Genomic DNA, 16,478 nt, shown 5'->3' on the forward strand with positions numbered 1-16,478 from the left:
ACTTGCTGCTATCCTCTTTCTCCTCATCCACCATCACTAGATCACCAGGGTGAACGTGATCCTTGATGCAACAGCCACGTTACTGTTGGCAAGGGTGTTTATGATGCTATTATAAAAAATGTTGACACAGTAGGTTTATGCGTACCCCTTAGGGTGAAATGTTTGTCAGCCCATACACTTACTGTATGGGCATTACAAGTATAGGAGACCCGCTCCTTTAACCTGGGAAAACATTTTTCGGAGGCCATCCTCCACATTTCTCCCTTGAGTGATTGGAGTGTGTGCAAGTTTGGGGCAGGCCTTGTATTCACTTCATGGGCAAACTTTATATAACTTAAAAAAATAATAATATTGTGAAGTTGGTTTCCTGTGGCTATCCAGTACGTGGGTTCAAAGGCTTATTGGGGTGTGTGTTACTTTGGTGCAGGACAGGCCTTGCATTCAATGCATAAGCAAACATTATGGTTGTACCAATTGAAAAATGTGAAGTTGGTTTTCCTGTGGCCAATTTGTTATGATCCGGTGACCTTGGAGCAGCATGAAAACTTTCACTGGGGTAGGTGGTAACTATACTGACCGCAAATCCTGATCTTAACACAGCAACTAGAAGTAGCCGTGGGGTGTACCTAACAAACCCTAGACACCTCGTCACAGCCGGAGGACTAGATACCCCTATAGATGGAAATAGGAATACTATCTTGCCTCAGAGCAGAACCCCAAAGGATAGGCAGCCCCCAACAAATATTGGCTGTGAGTAGGAGAGGAAAGACAAACACAGGCAGAAAACAGGATTTAGCACAAGAGGCCACTCTAGCTAAAATAGGAAAGGATAGAACAGAGTCCTGTGCGGTCAGTATTAAAACCTTTCCAAAAATATCCACAGCAGATTATATAAAAAATTCCTCCATCTAACTAAAGACGTGGAACGTATATCTGCAACTCCAGAGACTACTACACTCAGAGCAGGAATACAAGCAAAAAACAAGCACACAACTTGTGTGCCATAGAAAAAGAAACAGACACTTATCTTTGCTGAATTGGCAGCTAAGCAGGAGAAGCCAGTCAGAGATCCAACACTTCCCAAGAAACAATGACAACTCGCAAGGACTAATGAGTCCTGCAAACCTAAATACCCCAGTCAGATTTGCAATCAGCAGATACACCTGTCCAGGACTGCAGGCCAGGGACAACTGCATTACCACCTACAGCCACCGGAGGGAGCCCAAAAGCAGAATTCACAACAGTACCCCCCCCTTGAGGAGGGGTCACCGAACCCTCACCAGAGCCCCCAGGCCGATCAGGATGAGCCAGATGAAAGGCACGAACCAAATCAGCGGCATGGACATCAGAGGCAAAAACCCAAGAATTATCCTCCTGGCCATAACCCTTCCATTTGACAAGGTACTGAAGCTTCCGCCTCGAAAAACGGGAATCCAAAATCTTCTCAACAACATATTCCAACTCCCCATCAACCAACACAGGGGCCAGAGGATCAACAGAGGGAACAACGGGCTCCACATATTTCCGCAATAAAGATCTATGGAAGACATTATGGATCGCAAAAGAGGCCGGAAGCGCCAGTCGAAAAGACACCGGATTAATAATCTCAGAAATCCTATAAGGACCAATAAACCGAGGCTTAAACTTAGGAGAAGAAACCTTCATAGGAACATGACGGGAAGACAACCAGACCAGATCCCCAACCCGAAGCCGGGAACCAACACACCGACGACGGTTAGCAAAACGTTGTGCCTCCTCCTGAGACAACACCAAATTGTCCACCACATGAGCCCAAATCTGCTGCATCCTGTCAACCACAGAATCAAAACCAGGACAGTCAGAAGGCGCAACCTGCCCAGAAGAAAAACGAGGATGAAAACCAAAATTACAAAAGAAAGGCGAAACCAAAGTAGCCGAACTAGCTCGATTATTAAGGGCAAACTCGGCCAATGGCAAGAAAGCCACCCAATCATCCTGACCAGCAGACACAAAGCATCTCAAATAAGTCTCCAAAGTCTGATTAGTTCGCTCGGTCTGACCATTTGTCTGAGGATGAAATGCAGAAGAAAAAGACAAATCAATGCCCAGCTTAGCACAAAAGGCCCGCCAAAACCTAGAAACAAACTGGGAACCTCTGTCGGACACAATATTCTCCGGAATACCATGCAACCGGACCACATGCTGAAAAAACAACGGAACCAAATCCGAAGAGGAAGGCAATTTAGGCAAAGGCACCAAATGAACCATCTTAGAGAACCGGTCACAAACAACCCAGATAACCGACATCCTCTGGGAAACCGGAAGATCGGAAATAAAATCCATAGAAATATGCGTCCAGGGCCTCTCAGGGACTGGCAATGGCAAAAGCAACCCACTAGCACAGGAACAACAAGGCTTGGCCCGCGCACAAGTCCCACAGGACTGCACAAAAGAACGCACATCATGCGACAAAGAAGGCCACCAAAAGGACCTACCAACCAAGTCTCTGGTACCAAAAATGCAAGAATGATCAGCCAACACGGAACAGTGAACCTCAGAAATCACTCTACTAGTCCATCTGTCAGGAACAAACAGTTTCCCCACAGGACAGCGGTCAGGTTTGTCAGCCTGAAATTTCTGAAGAACCCGTCGTAAATCAGGGGAAATGGCAGAAAGGACCACCCCTTCTTTCAGATTACCGACCGATTCTAAGACCTCAGGAGAATCAGGCAAAAAACTCCTAGAGAGGGCATCAGCCTTAATGTTCTGAGAACCCAGAAGGTACGAGACCACGAAATCAAAACGGGAAAAAAACAAGGCCCATCGAGCCTGTCTAGGATTCAGCCGCTTGGCAGACTCGAGGTAAATCAAATTCTTATGATCGGTCAAGACCACAATACGGTGCTTAGCTCCCTCAAGCCAATGTCGCCACTCCTCAAACGCCCACTTCATAGTCAACAACTCTCGATTGCCGACATCCTAATTGCGTTCAGCAGGCGAAAACTTACGGGAAAAGAAGGCACACGGTTTCATCAAGGAACCACCAGGATCCCTCTGAGACAAAACGGCCCCTGTCCCAATCTCAGAAGCGTCAACCTCAACCTGAAACGGAAGAAAAACACCGGAGCAGAAGTAAATCGACGTTTAAGCTCCTGAAAGGCAGAAACAGCTGCAGAGGACCAATTCGCCACATCAGCGCCTTTCTTCGTCAAATCGGTCAAGGGTTTAACCACGCTGGAAAAATTAGCAATGAAACGGCGATAAAAATTTGCAAAACCCCAAAATTTCTGAAGGCTCTTCACGGATGTGGGCTGAATCCAATCATGAATGGCCTGAACCGTAACCGGATCCATCTCTATAGACGAGGGAGAAAAAATAAAGCCCAAAAAGGAAACCTTCTGCACCCCAAAGAGACACTTAGACCCTTTCACAAACAGGGCATTGTCACGAAGGATCTGAAATACCATCCTGACCTGTTCCACATGAGACTCTCAATCATCGGAAAAAATCAAAATATCGTCCAAATATACAATCAAGAACTTATCAATATAAGTCCGGAAAATATCATGCATGAAGGACTGAAAAACAGATGGAGCATTAGTGAGCCCGAATGGCATCACAAGGTATTCAAAATGGCCTTCGGGCGTGTTAAACGCAGTTTTCCATTCATCACCCTGCTTAATACGAACAAGATTATATGCCCCCCGAAGGTCAATCTTCGTAAACCAACTAGCTCCCTTAATCCTAGCAAACAAATCGGTAAGCAAAGGTAAAGGGTATTGAAACTTGACCGTGATTTTATTCAAGAGGCGATAATCAATACAGGGTCTCAAGGAACCATCTTTTTTAGCAACAAAAAAGAACCCCGCTCCCAACGGTGAAGAAGATGGCCGAATATGCCCTTTCTCCAAAGACTCCTTAATATAGCTCCGCATGGCGGTAAGTTCAGGCACAGACAGGTTGAAAAGTCGACCCTTAGGAAACTTACAGCCTGGAATCAAGTCAATAGCACAATCGCAGTCTCTGTGCGGTGGAAGGAAACTGGACTTGGGCTCATCGAATACATCCTGAAAATCAGACAAAAACTCTGGAATTTCAGAAGAGGAAGAAGAGATTGACATCAAAGGAACATCATTATGAACCCCCTGACAACCCCAACTAGTCACAGACATGGACTTCCAATCCAACACAGGATTATGTACCTGCAACCACGGAAAACCCAGCACGATAGCATCATGCAAATTATGCAACACCAGAAATCGACATTCTTCCTGATGGGCTGGCGCCATGCGCATGGTCACCTGTGTCCAAAACTGGGGCTTATTTTTAGCCAAGGGTGTAGCATCAATGCCCCTTAAAGGAATAGGGTTCTGCAAAGGCTGCAAGGGAAAACCACAACGCCTGGCAAACTCAAAGTCCATTAAGTTCAAGGCGGCACCTGAATCCACAAACGCCATGACAGAAAATGATGACAATGAGCAGATCAAGGACACAGATAACAGAAATTTAGGTTGTACAGTACTGATGGTAAATGAACTAGCGATCCTCTTTGTCCGCTTAGGGCAGACTGAAATGACATGAGAAGCGTCACCACAATAATAACACAACCTATTCTGACGTTTGAATCCTTGTCGTTCCGTTCTAGACAGAATCCTATCACACTTCATTGGCTCAGGAATCTGCTCTGAGGACAACGCCACAGCGCGCACAGTTCTGCGCTCCCGCAAGCGCCGGTCAATCTGAATGGCCAGAGACATAGAATCACTCAGACCGGAAAGCGTGGGAAACCCCACCATAACATCTTTAACGGATTCAGAAAGACCCTTTCTGAAAATTGCCGCCTCTTGACCCTGAGACAAGGCCAACAAGGTCTTCTCAGCTTGATCCATAGAATTAGGTTCATCATATAATAATCCCAAAGCCTGAAAAAAGGAGTCTACATCAAGCAAAGCCGGACTCCCAGATTCCAGTCTCAAAGCAAAAAACAGTTTACAGTTGTTTTTAAAACTCAAAAATTTGGACCTGTCACCAAAAAACAAATCCGGAGTAGGAATCTTCGGTTCTAAAACAGGAGTCTGAACAATATAATCAGAAATACCCTGTACCCTAGCAGCAAGCTGGTCTACCCGAGAAGCTAATTCCTGAACATTCATGCTAGCACTAGGCTCCTCAGCCACCCAGAGATAAAGAGGGAAGAGAAGATAAAGCAGACTGAGGAAAAAAAAATGGCTCAACACCTTTCTTCCCTTCTTCTGAGATGCATTTAACTCATCATGGGCCAGTTGTACTGTTATGATCCGGTGACCTTGGAGCAGCATGAAAACTTTCACTGGAGTAGGTGGTAACTATACTGACCGCAAATCCTGATCTTAACACCGCAACTAGAAGTAGCCGTGGGGTGTACCTAACAAACCCTAGACACCTCGTCACAGCCGGAGGACTAGATACCCCTATAGATGGAAATAGGAATACTATCTTGCCTCAGAGCAGAACCCCAAAGGATAGGCAGCCCCCAACAAATATTGGCTGTGAGTAGGAGAGGAAAGACAAACACAGGCAGAAAACAGGATTTAGCACAAGAGGCCACTCTAGCTAAAATAGGAAAGGATAGAATAGAGTCCTGTGCGGTCAGTATTAAAACCCTTCCAAAAATATCCACAGCAGATTATACAAAAAATTCCTCCATCTAACTAAAGACGTGGAACGTATATCTGCAACTCCAGAGACTACTACACTCAGAGCAGGAATACAATCAAAAAACAAGCACACAGCTTGTGTGCCATAGAAAAAGAAACAGACACTTATCTTTGCTGAATTGGCAGCTAAGCAGGAGAAGCCAGACAAAGATCCAACACTTCGTAAGAAACATTGACAACTGGCAAGGACTAATGAGTCCTGCAAACCTAAATACCCCAGTCAGATTTGCAATCAGCAGATACACCTGTCCAGGACTGCAGGCCAGGGACAACTGCATTACCACCTACAGCCACCGGAGGGAGCCCAAAAGCAGAATTCACAACAGGCCATCCAGTATGTGGGCTCAAAGGCTTATTGGGGTGCGTGTTACTTTGGTGTAGGGCAGGCCTTGCATTCACTTCATGGGCAAACTGTATGGCAGTAAGAAAATAAGCGTAATGGCAACTTTGATTTCATGTGTCCATCCAGGACGTCTGTTCCATGTGTTATTGGGGTGCATGTTACTTTGTGGCAGGGCAGGCCTTGCATTCAATGCATAGGCTAACAGTATTAACTATTTTATTACAGCAAAATACTGTATAAAACTAGGGTAACACACAGCAAAAAAAGGTGAATGTAGCCCTGAAATGCCACAATTTGTAGCCCACAGATAGAAGAGGCGTGTCACGGAGATACCACACTGTAAAATATGTGGCCTGTATTTTATTTTTTACAGCAAAATTTTGTTTAGAAATAGGTTAACCCCTTCGCACCATGCGCCGTACTAGTACTGCGCTGCCGGCACTGCATTTGTGCCAGCAGCAGTACTAGTACGGCGCACCGATCACCGCGGTCTCGCGCTGAGCACCGCGGTGATCGGGTGCGGGTGTCAGCTGTATATGACAGCTGACACCCCGCAGCAATACCCATGATCGGCGCTATCGCCGATAGCGGGCATTTAACCCCTCTGATGCCGCTGTCAGTAGTGACAGCGGCATAGTGGGGGATCGCGCAGGGACGGGGGCTCCCTGCGCTCTCCCACCGGAGCAACGCAATTAGATCACGTTGCTCCGGTGACCCGGAAGGAGTCCCCGGATCCAAGATGGCCGCCGGACTCCTTCCGGGTCATGAAATGACCTGGCTAGCCGGCGCCTGCTGAGAGTTGCTGAGAGCAGGCGCCGGAAAGCCACCTAAGCTTGTCTGTCAGATCATTGATCTGACAGAGTGCTATGCACACTGCCAGATCAACGATCTGATCTAATACAGTGATGTCCCACCCTGGGACAATGGTAGAAAGTAAAAAAAGAAAAATAGAATGTATGAAACCCCCCCCCCCCCCCCCCAAAAAAAAAAAACATTTCCCAGTGAATCCATTTATTTATGTAAATTAAAAAAAACAATAAAAGTACACATATTTGGTATCATCACGTCCGTAACGACCCGCTCTATAAAACTATCCCACTAGTTAACCCCTTCAGTGAACACCGCAAAAAAAAAAAGAAAAAACAAGGCAAAAAACATTGCTTTATTATCGTACAGGCGAACAAAAAGTGGAATAACACGCGATCAAAACGACGGATATAAATAACCATGGTACCCCTGAAAACGTCATCTTGTCCCGCAAAAAAAAGCCGCCATACAGCATCATCAGCAGAAAAATAAAAAAGTTATAGCTCTCAGAATAAAGCGATGCAAAAACAATTATTTTTTTTATATAAAATAGTTTTTATTGTGTAAAAGCGCCAAAACATTAAAAAAATTACGTAAATGAGGTATCACTGTAATTGTACTGACCTGAAGAATAAAACTGCTTTATCCATTTTACCACACGTGGAACGGTATAAACGCCCCCCCTAAAAGAAATTCAGGAATTGCTGGTTTTTGTTCATTCCGCCTCCCAAAAATCGGAATAAAAAGCGATCAAAAAATGTCATCTGCCCGAAAATGTTACCAATAAAAACGTCAACTCATCCCGCAAAAAACAAGATCTCACATGACTCTGTGGGCCAAAATATGGATAAATTATAGCTCTCAAAATGTGGTGATGCAAAAACTATTTTTTGCAATAAAAAGCGTCTTTTAGTGTGTGACAGCTGCCAACCCTAAAAATCCGCCAAAAAAACGCTATAAAAGTAAATCAAACCCCCCTTCATCACCCCCTTAGTTAGGGAAAAATAATAAAATGTAAAAAAATGTATTTATTTCCATTTTCCCATTAGGGTTAGGGCTAGGGTTAGGGCTAGGGTTAGGGTTGGGGTTGGGGCTAGGGTTAGGGTTGGGGTTAGGGTTTCAGTTAGAATTGGGGGTTTCCACTGATCAGGCACATCAGGGGCTCTCCAAACGCGACATGGCGTCCGATCTCAATTCCAGCCAATTCTGCTTTGAAAAAGTAAAACAGTGCTCCTTCCCTTCCGAGTTCTCCTGTGCGCCCAAACAGTGGTTCTCCCCAACATATAGGGTATCAGCGTTCTCAGGACAAGTTGGACAACAACTTTTGGGGTCCAATTTGTCCTGTTACCCTTGGGAAAATAAAAACATAGGGGATAAAATATCATTTTCGTGGAAAAAAAAATATTTTTTATTTTCACGGCTCTGCGTTATAAACTGTAGTGAAACACTTGTTGGTTCAAAGCTCTCACAACACATCTAGATAAGTTCCTTGGGGGGTCTAATTTCCAATATGGGGTCACTTGTGGTGGGTTTCTACTGTTTAGGTACATCAGGGGCTCTGCAAATGCAACATGACGCCTGCAGACCAATCCATCTAAGTCTGCATTTCAAATGGCGCTCCTTCCCTTCCGAGCTCTGCCGTGCACCCAAACAGTGGTTCCCCCCAACATATGGGGTATCAGCGTTCTCAGGACAAGTTGGACAACAACTTTTGGGGTCTAATTTGTCCTGTTACCCTTGGGAAAATAAAAACGTGGGGGCTAAAATATCATTTTCGTGGAAAAAAAATTATTTTATTTTCACGGTTCTGCGTTATAAACTGTAGTGAAACACTTGTTGGTTCAAAGCTCTCACAACACATCTAGATAAGTTCCTTGGGGGGTCTAGTTTCCAATATGGGGTCACTTGTGGTGGGTTTCTACTGTTTAGGTACATCAGGGGCTCTGCAAATGCAACATGACACCTGCAGACCATTCCATCTAAGTCTGCATTTCAAACGGTGCTCCTTCCCTTCCGAGCTCTGCCATGCACTCAAACGGTGGTTCCCCCCCACATATGGGGTATCAGCGTACTCAGGACAAATTGGACAATAACATTTGTGGTCCAATGTCTCCTGTTACCCTTGGGAAAAAAAAAATTGCGGGCTAAAACATCATTTTGTGGAAAGAAAAAATGATTTTTTAATTTTCACAATGCTACATTCTAAACTTTAGTAAAACAATTGGGGGTTAAAAGTGCTCACCACACATCTAGATAAGTTCCTTAGGGGGTCTTCTTTCCAAAATGGGGTCACTTGTGGGGGGTTTCCACTGTTAAGGCACGTCAGGGGCTCTCCAAATGCGACATGGCGTCCGATCTCAATTCCAGCCAATTTTGCATTGAAAAGTCAAATGGCACTCCTTCCCTTCCGAGCTCTGCCATGCGCTCAAACAGTGGTTTATCCCCATATATGAAGTATCAGCGTACTCAGGACAAATTGCACAACAACTTTTTTGGTCCAATTTATCCTGTTACCCTTGGGAAAATAAAAAATTTGGGGCAAAAAGATCATTTTTTGTGAAAATGAATATGAAATTTTTTTTATGGCTCTACATTATAAACTTCTGTGAAGCATTGGGAGGTTCAAAGTGCTCACCACACATCTAAATTAGTTCCTTAGGGGGTCTACTTTCCAAAATGGTGTCACTTGTGGGGGTTTCAACTGTTTAGGCACGTCAGGGGCTCTCCAATCGTGACATGGGCTCCGATCTCAATTCCAGCAAATCTTGCATTGAAAAGTCAAATGGCGCTCCTTCCCTTCCGAGCTCTGCCATGTGCCCAAACAGTGGTTTACCCCCACATATGGGGTATCGGCGTACTCAGGACAAATTGTACAACGACTTTTGTGGTCCAATTTCTCCTGTTACCCTTGGTAAAATGAAACAAATTGGACCTAAAGTAAAAATTTTGTGAAAAAAAAGTTAAATGTTCAATTTTTTTAAACATTCAAAAAATTCCTGTGAAGCACCTGAAGGGTTAATAAACTTTCTGAATGTGGTTTTGAGTACCTTGAGGGGTGCAGTTTTTAGAATGGTGTCACTTTTGGGCATTTTCTGTCATATAGACCCCTCAAAGTCACTTCAAGTGTGAGGTGGTCCGTAAAAAAAATGGTTTTGCAAATTTTGTTGCAAAAATGAGAAATCGCTGGTCAACTTTTAACCCTTATAACTCCCTAACAAAAAAAAATTATGTTTCCAAAATTGTGCTGATGTAAAGCAGACATGTGGGAAATGTTGTTTATTAACTATATTATGTGATATAACTCTCTAATTTAAGGGCATAAAAACTAAGAGTTTGAAAATTGCTAAATTTTCATAATTTCCGACAATTTTTTTTTTTTCACAAATAAATGCAAGTCATATCGAAGAAGTTTTACCACTATCATGAAGTACAATATGTCACGAGAAAACAGTGTCAGAATCACCAGGATCCGTTGAAGCGTTTCAGAGTTATGACCTCATAAAGTGACAGTGGTCAGAATTGTAAAAATTGGCCCTGTCACTTAGGTGAAAACAGGCTTTGGGGTGAAGGGGTTAATGCACAGCAAAAAAAAGGTGAATAGAAGTTTCAAATGCCACAATTTGTAGCCCACAGATAATAATATTAATAATTTTATTTATATAGCGCCAACATATTCCGGGGATGGGAGGCGGGAGGGGAGCCACAAACTTTATTTTTAAGGGAAAAGAAAAAAAAAAGATTTTTCATTCCTTCTCTCCAGCGAACGGTGCTCGGAAGAAGAAATGAATTCTGGATTCAGCACCCAAAGCAGGGGACAGCGCTTACTGTAGCGCTGTCTCCTGCACGGTCCGTGTTGTCCTCAGTCGGCACACGGGCGGCACACGGCTGCTGCACGTGTGCCACATTGATGTGCTACGTGAGCACACGGACACGGATAATTCCGGTACCGATTTCTCCGGTACAGGAATTATCTGGACGTGTGAAAGAGGCCTAAGTCTGCATTCCAAACGGCGCTCCTTCCCTTCCGAGCTCTGCCATGGGCCCAAACAGTGGTTTACCCCCACATATCAGGTATCAGCGTAGTCAGGACAATCTGCACAACAACTTTTGGGGTCCAATTTATTCTGTTACCCTTGGAAAAATAAAAAATTGGGGGCGAAAAGATCATTTTTGTGAAAAAATATTTTTTATTTTTACGGCTCTACATTATAAACTTCTGTGAAGTACTTGTGTGTTGAGCACTTTGACCCACCATCTAGATACGTTCTTTAGGGGGGTCGACTTTCCAAAATGGTGTCACTTGTCGGGGGTCACGAGAAAACAACGTCAGAATCATCAGGATCCATTGAAGCGTTCCAGAGTTATAACCTCATAAAGGGACAGTGGTCAGAATTGTAAAAATTGGCCCGTTCATTAACGTGCAAACCACCCTTGGGGGTTAAAGGGTTAAATAGTCTCCTGATGAGTCACCTTTGGTGAGGACGATGAAACCCGTAGACATGAGAGGCTTGGAAAGTGAGTGTGTATATGTCACCTTACCCTATATACTGAACTGTGGGGTACTTTTTTTTTTCTGTTAGTCACCTACTGACTAACCTTCAGGGGGTAAATTATGGGTATAAATTTACATTTGGAATTAATAAAGTTTAGTTTTATCCTTTTGTCAGCAAACATGAGAAATGACAAGAGACAACCCCTTTAAGAAGATTCAATTTTGGTTAAAACTATTCCAACATTCCCCTCCCTCTCCCAATCCCTCACCTACCCCCCCCCCCCCCCTCTATCCCCATCACTAAAGCAAACTATCACACATCTAAATAAAATGCAGATGTCTCAAAAAATTGTTAAAATGTTCAATAAAAACGTTTAAAAAAGAATAAAGCAATACAAAAAAAAACTATTCCAACATTATGAACATAAAAAAGGCTTCTCCCCTATATGACGTCTCTGATGTTTATTAACAGTTGATTTCCAAGTAAAATATTTCTCACATTAAGAAAATGAAAAAGGCTTCTCCTCTGTGAGACTGCTCTGATGTCTAACAAGAAGCGCTTTCTGGTTAAAATATTTCCCACATTCTGAACATGAAAAATGCTTCTCATCTGTGTGGGTTCTATGGTGATTAACCAAATCTGATTTCTGGCTAAAACACTTCCCACATTCTGAACATGAAAAAGGCTTCTCTCCTGTGTGAGTTATTTGGTGTTTAACAAGATTCCCTTTACGGTTAAAACATTTCCCACATTCTGAACAGGAAAAAGGCTTCTCCCCCTGTGAGTACTATGGTGCCTAACCAACTCTGATTTCTGGTTAAAACATTTCCCACATTCTGAAGAGGAAAAAGGCTTCTCTGCTGAGTGAGTTATTTGGTGTGTAACAAGATTCCCTTTACGGTTAAAACATTTCCCACATTCTGAACAAGAAAAAGGCTTCTCCCCCCTGTGAGTACTATGGTGCCTACCCAACTCTGATTTCTGGTTAAAACATTTCCCACATTCTGAACACGAAAAAGGCTTCTCCCCTGTGTGAGTTCTCTGGTGACTAACAAGAGTTGATTTCTTCACAAAACATTTCCCACATTCTGAACAGGCAAAAGGCTTCTCTCCTGTGTGAGTTATTTGGTGTGTAACAAGATTCCCTTTACGGTTAAAACATTTCCCACATTCTGAACATGAAAAAGGCTTCTCCCCTGTGTGGGTTCTATGGTGATTAACCAAATCTGATTTCTGGCTAAAACACTTTCCACATTCTGAACATGAAAAAGGCTTCTCTCCTGTGTGAGTTATTTGGTGTGTAACAAGATTCCCTTTACGGTTAAAACTTTTCCCACATTGTGAACATGAAAAAGGCTTCTCCCCTGTGTGAGTTCTCTGGTGAATAACAAGATTTGATTTCTTCACAAAATATTTCCCACATTCTGAACAGGAAAAAGGCTTCTCCCCTGTGTGAGTTATATGGTGATTAACCAAATCTGATTTCTGGTTAAAACATGACTTCTTTGCTTTAGGAGCAGTTTGTTTTTTAATGCCTCTGTTGTGATTTTGATTTTCTTTAGTAGTCAGTAATGAATCAGAAGATAGGACCTGTTTCATAGGATCAGATAACAGATATTTGCTGTGAATGGATAATGATATATCTGGAGTAATGGCATTCACTTCAGTTGTATATTGTAGGATCTCAAGATCATCAGATTTAAAAATTGAAGATGTCAGCTGTCCCTCTGATCTCCTGGTACAGTCATCTGTTAAGATAAAAAACAATTTTTTTAATAAAATATCCTTGAATTTTATATTGTTGAATATTTCTACTTAAACTGTCCATAAAAATGGCAAGCTATGTAAAAAAACATTTATTTTCCAAGACAATGACAGTTCACAGTCTAATAGAAAACCTTAAAGGGAATCTGTCACCCCCAAAAGCCCCCCAAAGGGGCTTACCTACAGCATTCTGTAATGCTGTAGATAAGCCCCCAATGTTACCTGAAAGAGGAGAAAAAGAGGTTAGATCATACTCACCCTGGGGCGTTCCCTGCTGCGGTCCGCTTCCGATGGGTGTCTCAGGTCCGGCCGGGGCCTAGCATCTTCATTCCATGACGTCCTCTTCTGGTCTTCACGCCGCGACTACGGCACAGGCGTACTTTGTCTGTCCTGTTGAGGGCAGAACAAAGTAGGGCAGAACAAAGTACTGCAGTGCGCAGGCGCCAGGCCTCTCTGACCTTTCCTGGCGTCTGCGCACTGTAGTACTTTGTTCTGCCCTCAACAGGGCAGACAAAGTACACCTGCACCGGAGCCACGGTGTGAAGACCAGCAGAGGATGTCATGGAATGAAGATAGGAGGTGCCGGCCGGAACTGAGACACCCATCGGACACAGACCGCAGCGGGACCGCCCCTGGATGAGTATAATCTAACCTCTTTTTCTCCTCTTTCAGGATATATTGGGGGCTTATCTACAGCATTACAGAATGCTGTAGATAAGCCCCTGATGACGGTGAACTTACCTCACCATCGATTTTGGGGGTGACAGATTCCCTTTAAAAAAGGGAGCAAATGCCAATAGTAAAATTTTCAATCACTTTATTAACAACAATTTAGTAAAAAATACAAATACATTTTAAAAATGAAGATACTAATGCACAATACAACTGACCAACTGGGTAGTACACCACTATATATCATGATAATGTCTCCATAAATTACCATCCATATAGCTAAACACCACATATAAACTTTTGGCTCATATAGATACACATAGTACCTCAACCACATGGAAATATATCAGTCCCTTTGTTCAAGGCGGAAAACCCCCCAGGAAGAAGCGGAACGCAAAACGCGTGTCGGGGACCCATGCTGCCTGACTAGGTCGTATACCCTTTCATACCTATGTTAATTTAGACTGATCTCCTACTTTCATCTGTGGTTGCTGCTATTAACACTATACTGGAGGTGCCTGCCCTATTTACATGAATATACATGTAATGTATCTTGAAGCAAACTTTCATGCTTATGTTAATTTAGATTGACTTTCTATTTCCATGTGTGTTTGCTACAATTAATACTATTTTGGAGGCCTTTGCCCTGTCAACTTGAATATGTGTGCAATATGACTTGTGGCAGAGCTTAAATAAGCACTGTGCACTTTATTTTATTAATGGAATCAGCTTGACCATATTTAATTGCATTTCTTCTAATAGATAGTTACCCATATGCATTACAAGAATCACATATAGCTTTTTTCTTTGAAAGCCTATATATTGTAGTATTCCTTTGGGAACATGTTTATAGGAGGGTTGTAGGCTGGGATAGGCCACCTTGAACAAAGGGACTGATATATTTCCATGTGGTTGAGGTACTATGTGTATCTACAACCCCTGGCAAAAGTTATGGAATCACCGGCCTTGGAGGATGATCATTCAGTTGTTTAATTTTGTAGAAAAAAAGCAGATCACAGACATTGCACAAAACTAACGTAATTTCAAATAGCAACATTCTGGCTTAAGGAAACACTAAAAGAAATCAAGAACAAAAAATGTCGTAGTCAGTAATGGTTACTTTTTTAGCCAAGCATATGGTAAAAATTATGGAATCTCTCAATTCTGAGGAAAAAATGATGGAATCACCCTGTAAATTTTCATACCCAAAAATAACACCTGAATCAAATTAGATCTGCTTGTTACTCTGTATCTAAAAAGGAGTGATCACACGTTGGAGAGCTGTTGCACCAAGTGGACTGACATGAATTATGGCTCCAACACGAGAGATGTCAATTGAAACAAAGGAGAGGATTATCAAACTCTTAAAAGAGGGTAAATCATCACGCAATGTTGCAAAAGATGTTTGTTGTTCACAGTCAGCTGCGTCTGGACCAAATACAAACAACATGGGAAGGTTGTTAAAGGCAAACATACTGGTAGACCAAGGAAGACATCAAAGCGTCAAGACCAAAAACTTAAAGCAAAATGTAGCCAAAACAGGAAATGCACAACAAAACAAATGAGGAACGAATGGGTGGAAACTGGAGTCAACGTCTGTGACCGAACTATAAGAAATCGCCTAAAGGAAATGGGATTTACATACAGAAAAGCTAAACGAAAGCCATTATTAACACCTAAACAGAAAACAATAAGGTTACAATGGGCTAAGGAAATGCAATCGTGGACTGTGGATGACTGGATGAAAGTCATATTCAGAGATGAATCACGAATGTGCATTGGGCAAGGTGATGACGCTGGAACTTTTGTTTGGTGCCATTCCAATGAGATTTATAAAGATGACTGCCTGAAGAGAACATGCAAATTTCCACAGTCATTGATGATATGGGGCTGCATGTCAGGTAAAGGCACTGGGGAGATGGCTGTCATTACTAGGGTTGAGCGACCTTGACTTTTTTAGAGTCGAGTCGGGTTTCGCAAAACCAGACTATCTCAATAGTCGGGTCGAGTGAAATCGGCCGATTATGACGTAAAGTCGGGATCGACCGAAACACGAAACCCAATGCAAGTCAATAGGGCAGCATAGTCGGCAGTGAGTGGGGGCCAGGAAAACACCTAGAGTTTCCATTTTAATGCCAAAATCATGCATTCTTCTTAATGAAGCTTGTCAATCTTAATTTCCCTTATAATAATAGTTAAGGTAAGGTAAGTATTTAAACTTTGCAAGTGCTGTGATCCTGAGCAAGCAGGGGGGGCCCACTCGTTGGCATTGGCACTGGCACAGGGCCCCTCAAAGTACGGCGGTGTGTTTGCACGGCGGGGGCGCCTCCCACCGGCAGCGACACTTTTGCATACTATGAGGGGCCCTGTGCCAGTGACGTCGCCAACGAGTATTCCTCCCCCCACCTAATGAAGGAACCTGCACTTTCATCTGCACCTTCCTCTATGTCCCCGTGTAAGGTGGTATGGTATGCGGGAAGAGGAACCTGACTTTCAGCAGGGTCACAATCTTGCTGTGTAGCGTGCACGGGGAATGTTGCGTTATGGATCAATGTACCAGCAGACTCATCTATCACTGGCTGGGCAATGGGCAGGATGAGGAGGAAACACAGATATAGGCCCAAAGAATAAAGTGGTTTAAATGCAGTTCAAAATTGGTAAGAGGACTAACCAGGGGGCATTGCTTTGTTCAGTGGAGGACAACTGTAATGAGAGGCTGACACA

General features: G+C 43.2%; 1 protein-coding gene across 2 annotated transcripts in view; it reads right to left on the reverse strand.

The window, feature by feature from the left end:
• Positions 1–11,765: 11,765 nt before the first annotated feature.
• LOC138663204 (oocyte zinc finger protein XlCOF22-like) overlaps positions 11,766–16,478 on the reverse strand; it is a 43,601-nt gene continuing 38,888 nt past the window's right edge. Inside the window, exon 5 of one of the 2 annotated variants that reach the window (XM_069749363.1) lies at positions 11,766–13,066. In XM_069749363.1, the coding sequence (XP_069605464.1) occupies positions 12,021–13,066 (1,046 nt within the window). In that variant the 3' untranslated portion in view covers positions 11,766–12,020. The remainder of the gene's footprint in view (positions 13,067–16,478) is intronic. The other variant, XM_069749364.1, reaches the window with a different exon arrangement.

This window comes from Ranitomeya imitator, chromosome 2, assembly GCF_032444005.1.
Source record: "Ranitomeya imitator isolate aRanImi1 chromosome 2, aRanImi1.pri, whole genome shotgun sequence".
NCBI lineage: Eukaryota > Metazoa > Chordata > Amphibia > Anura > Dendrobatidae > Ranitomeya > Ranitomeya imitator.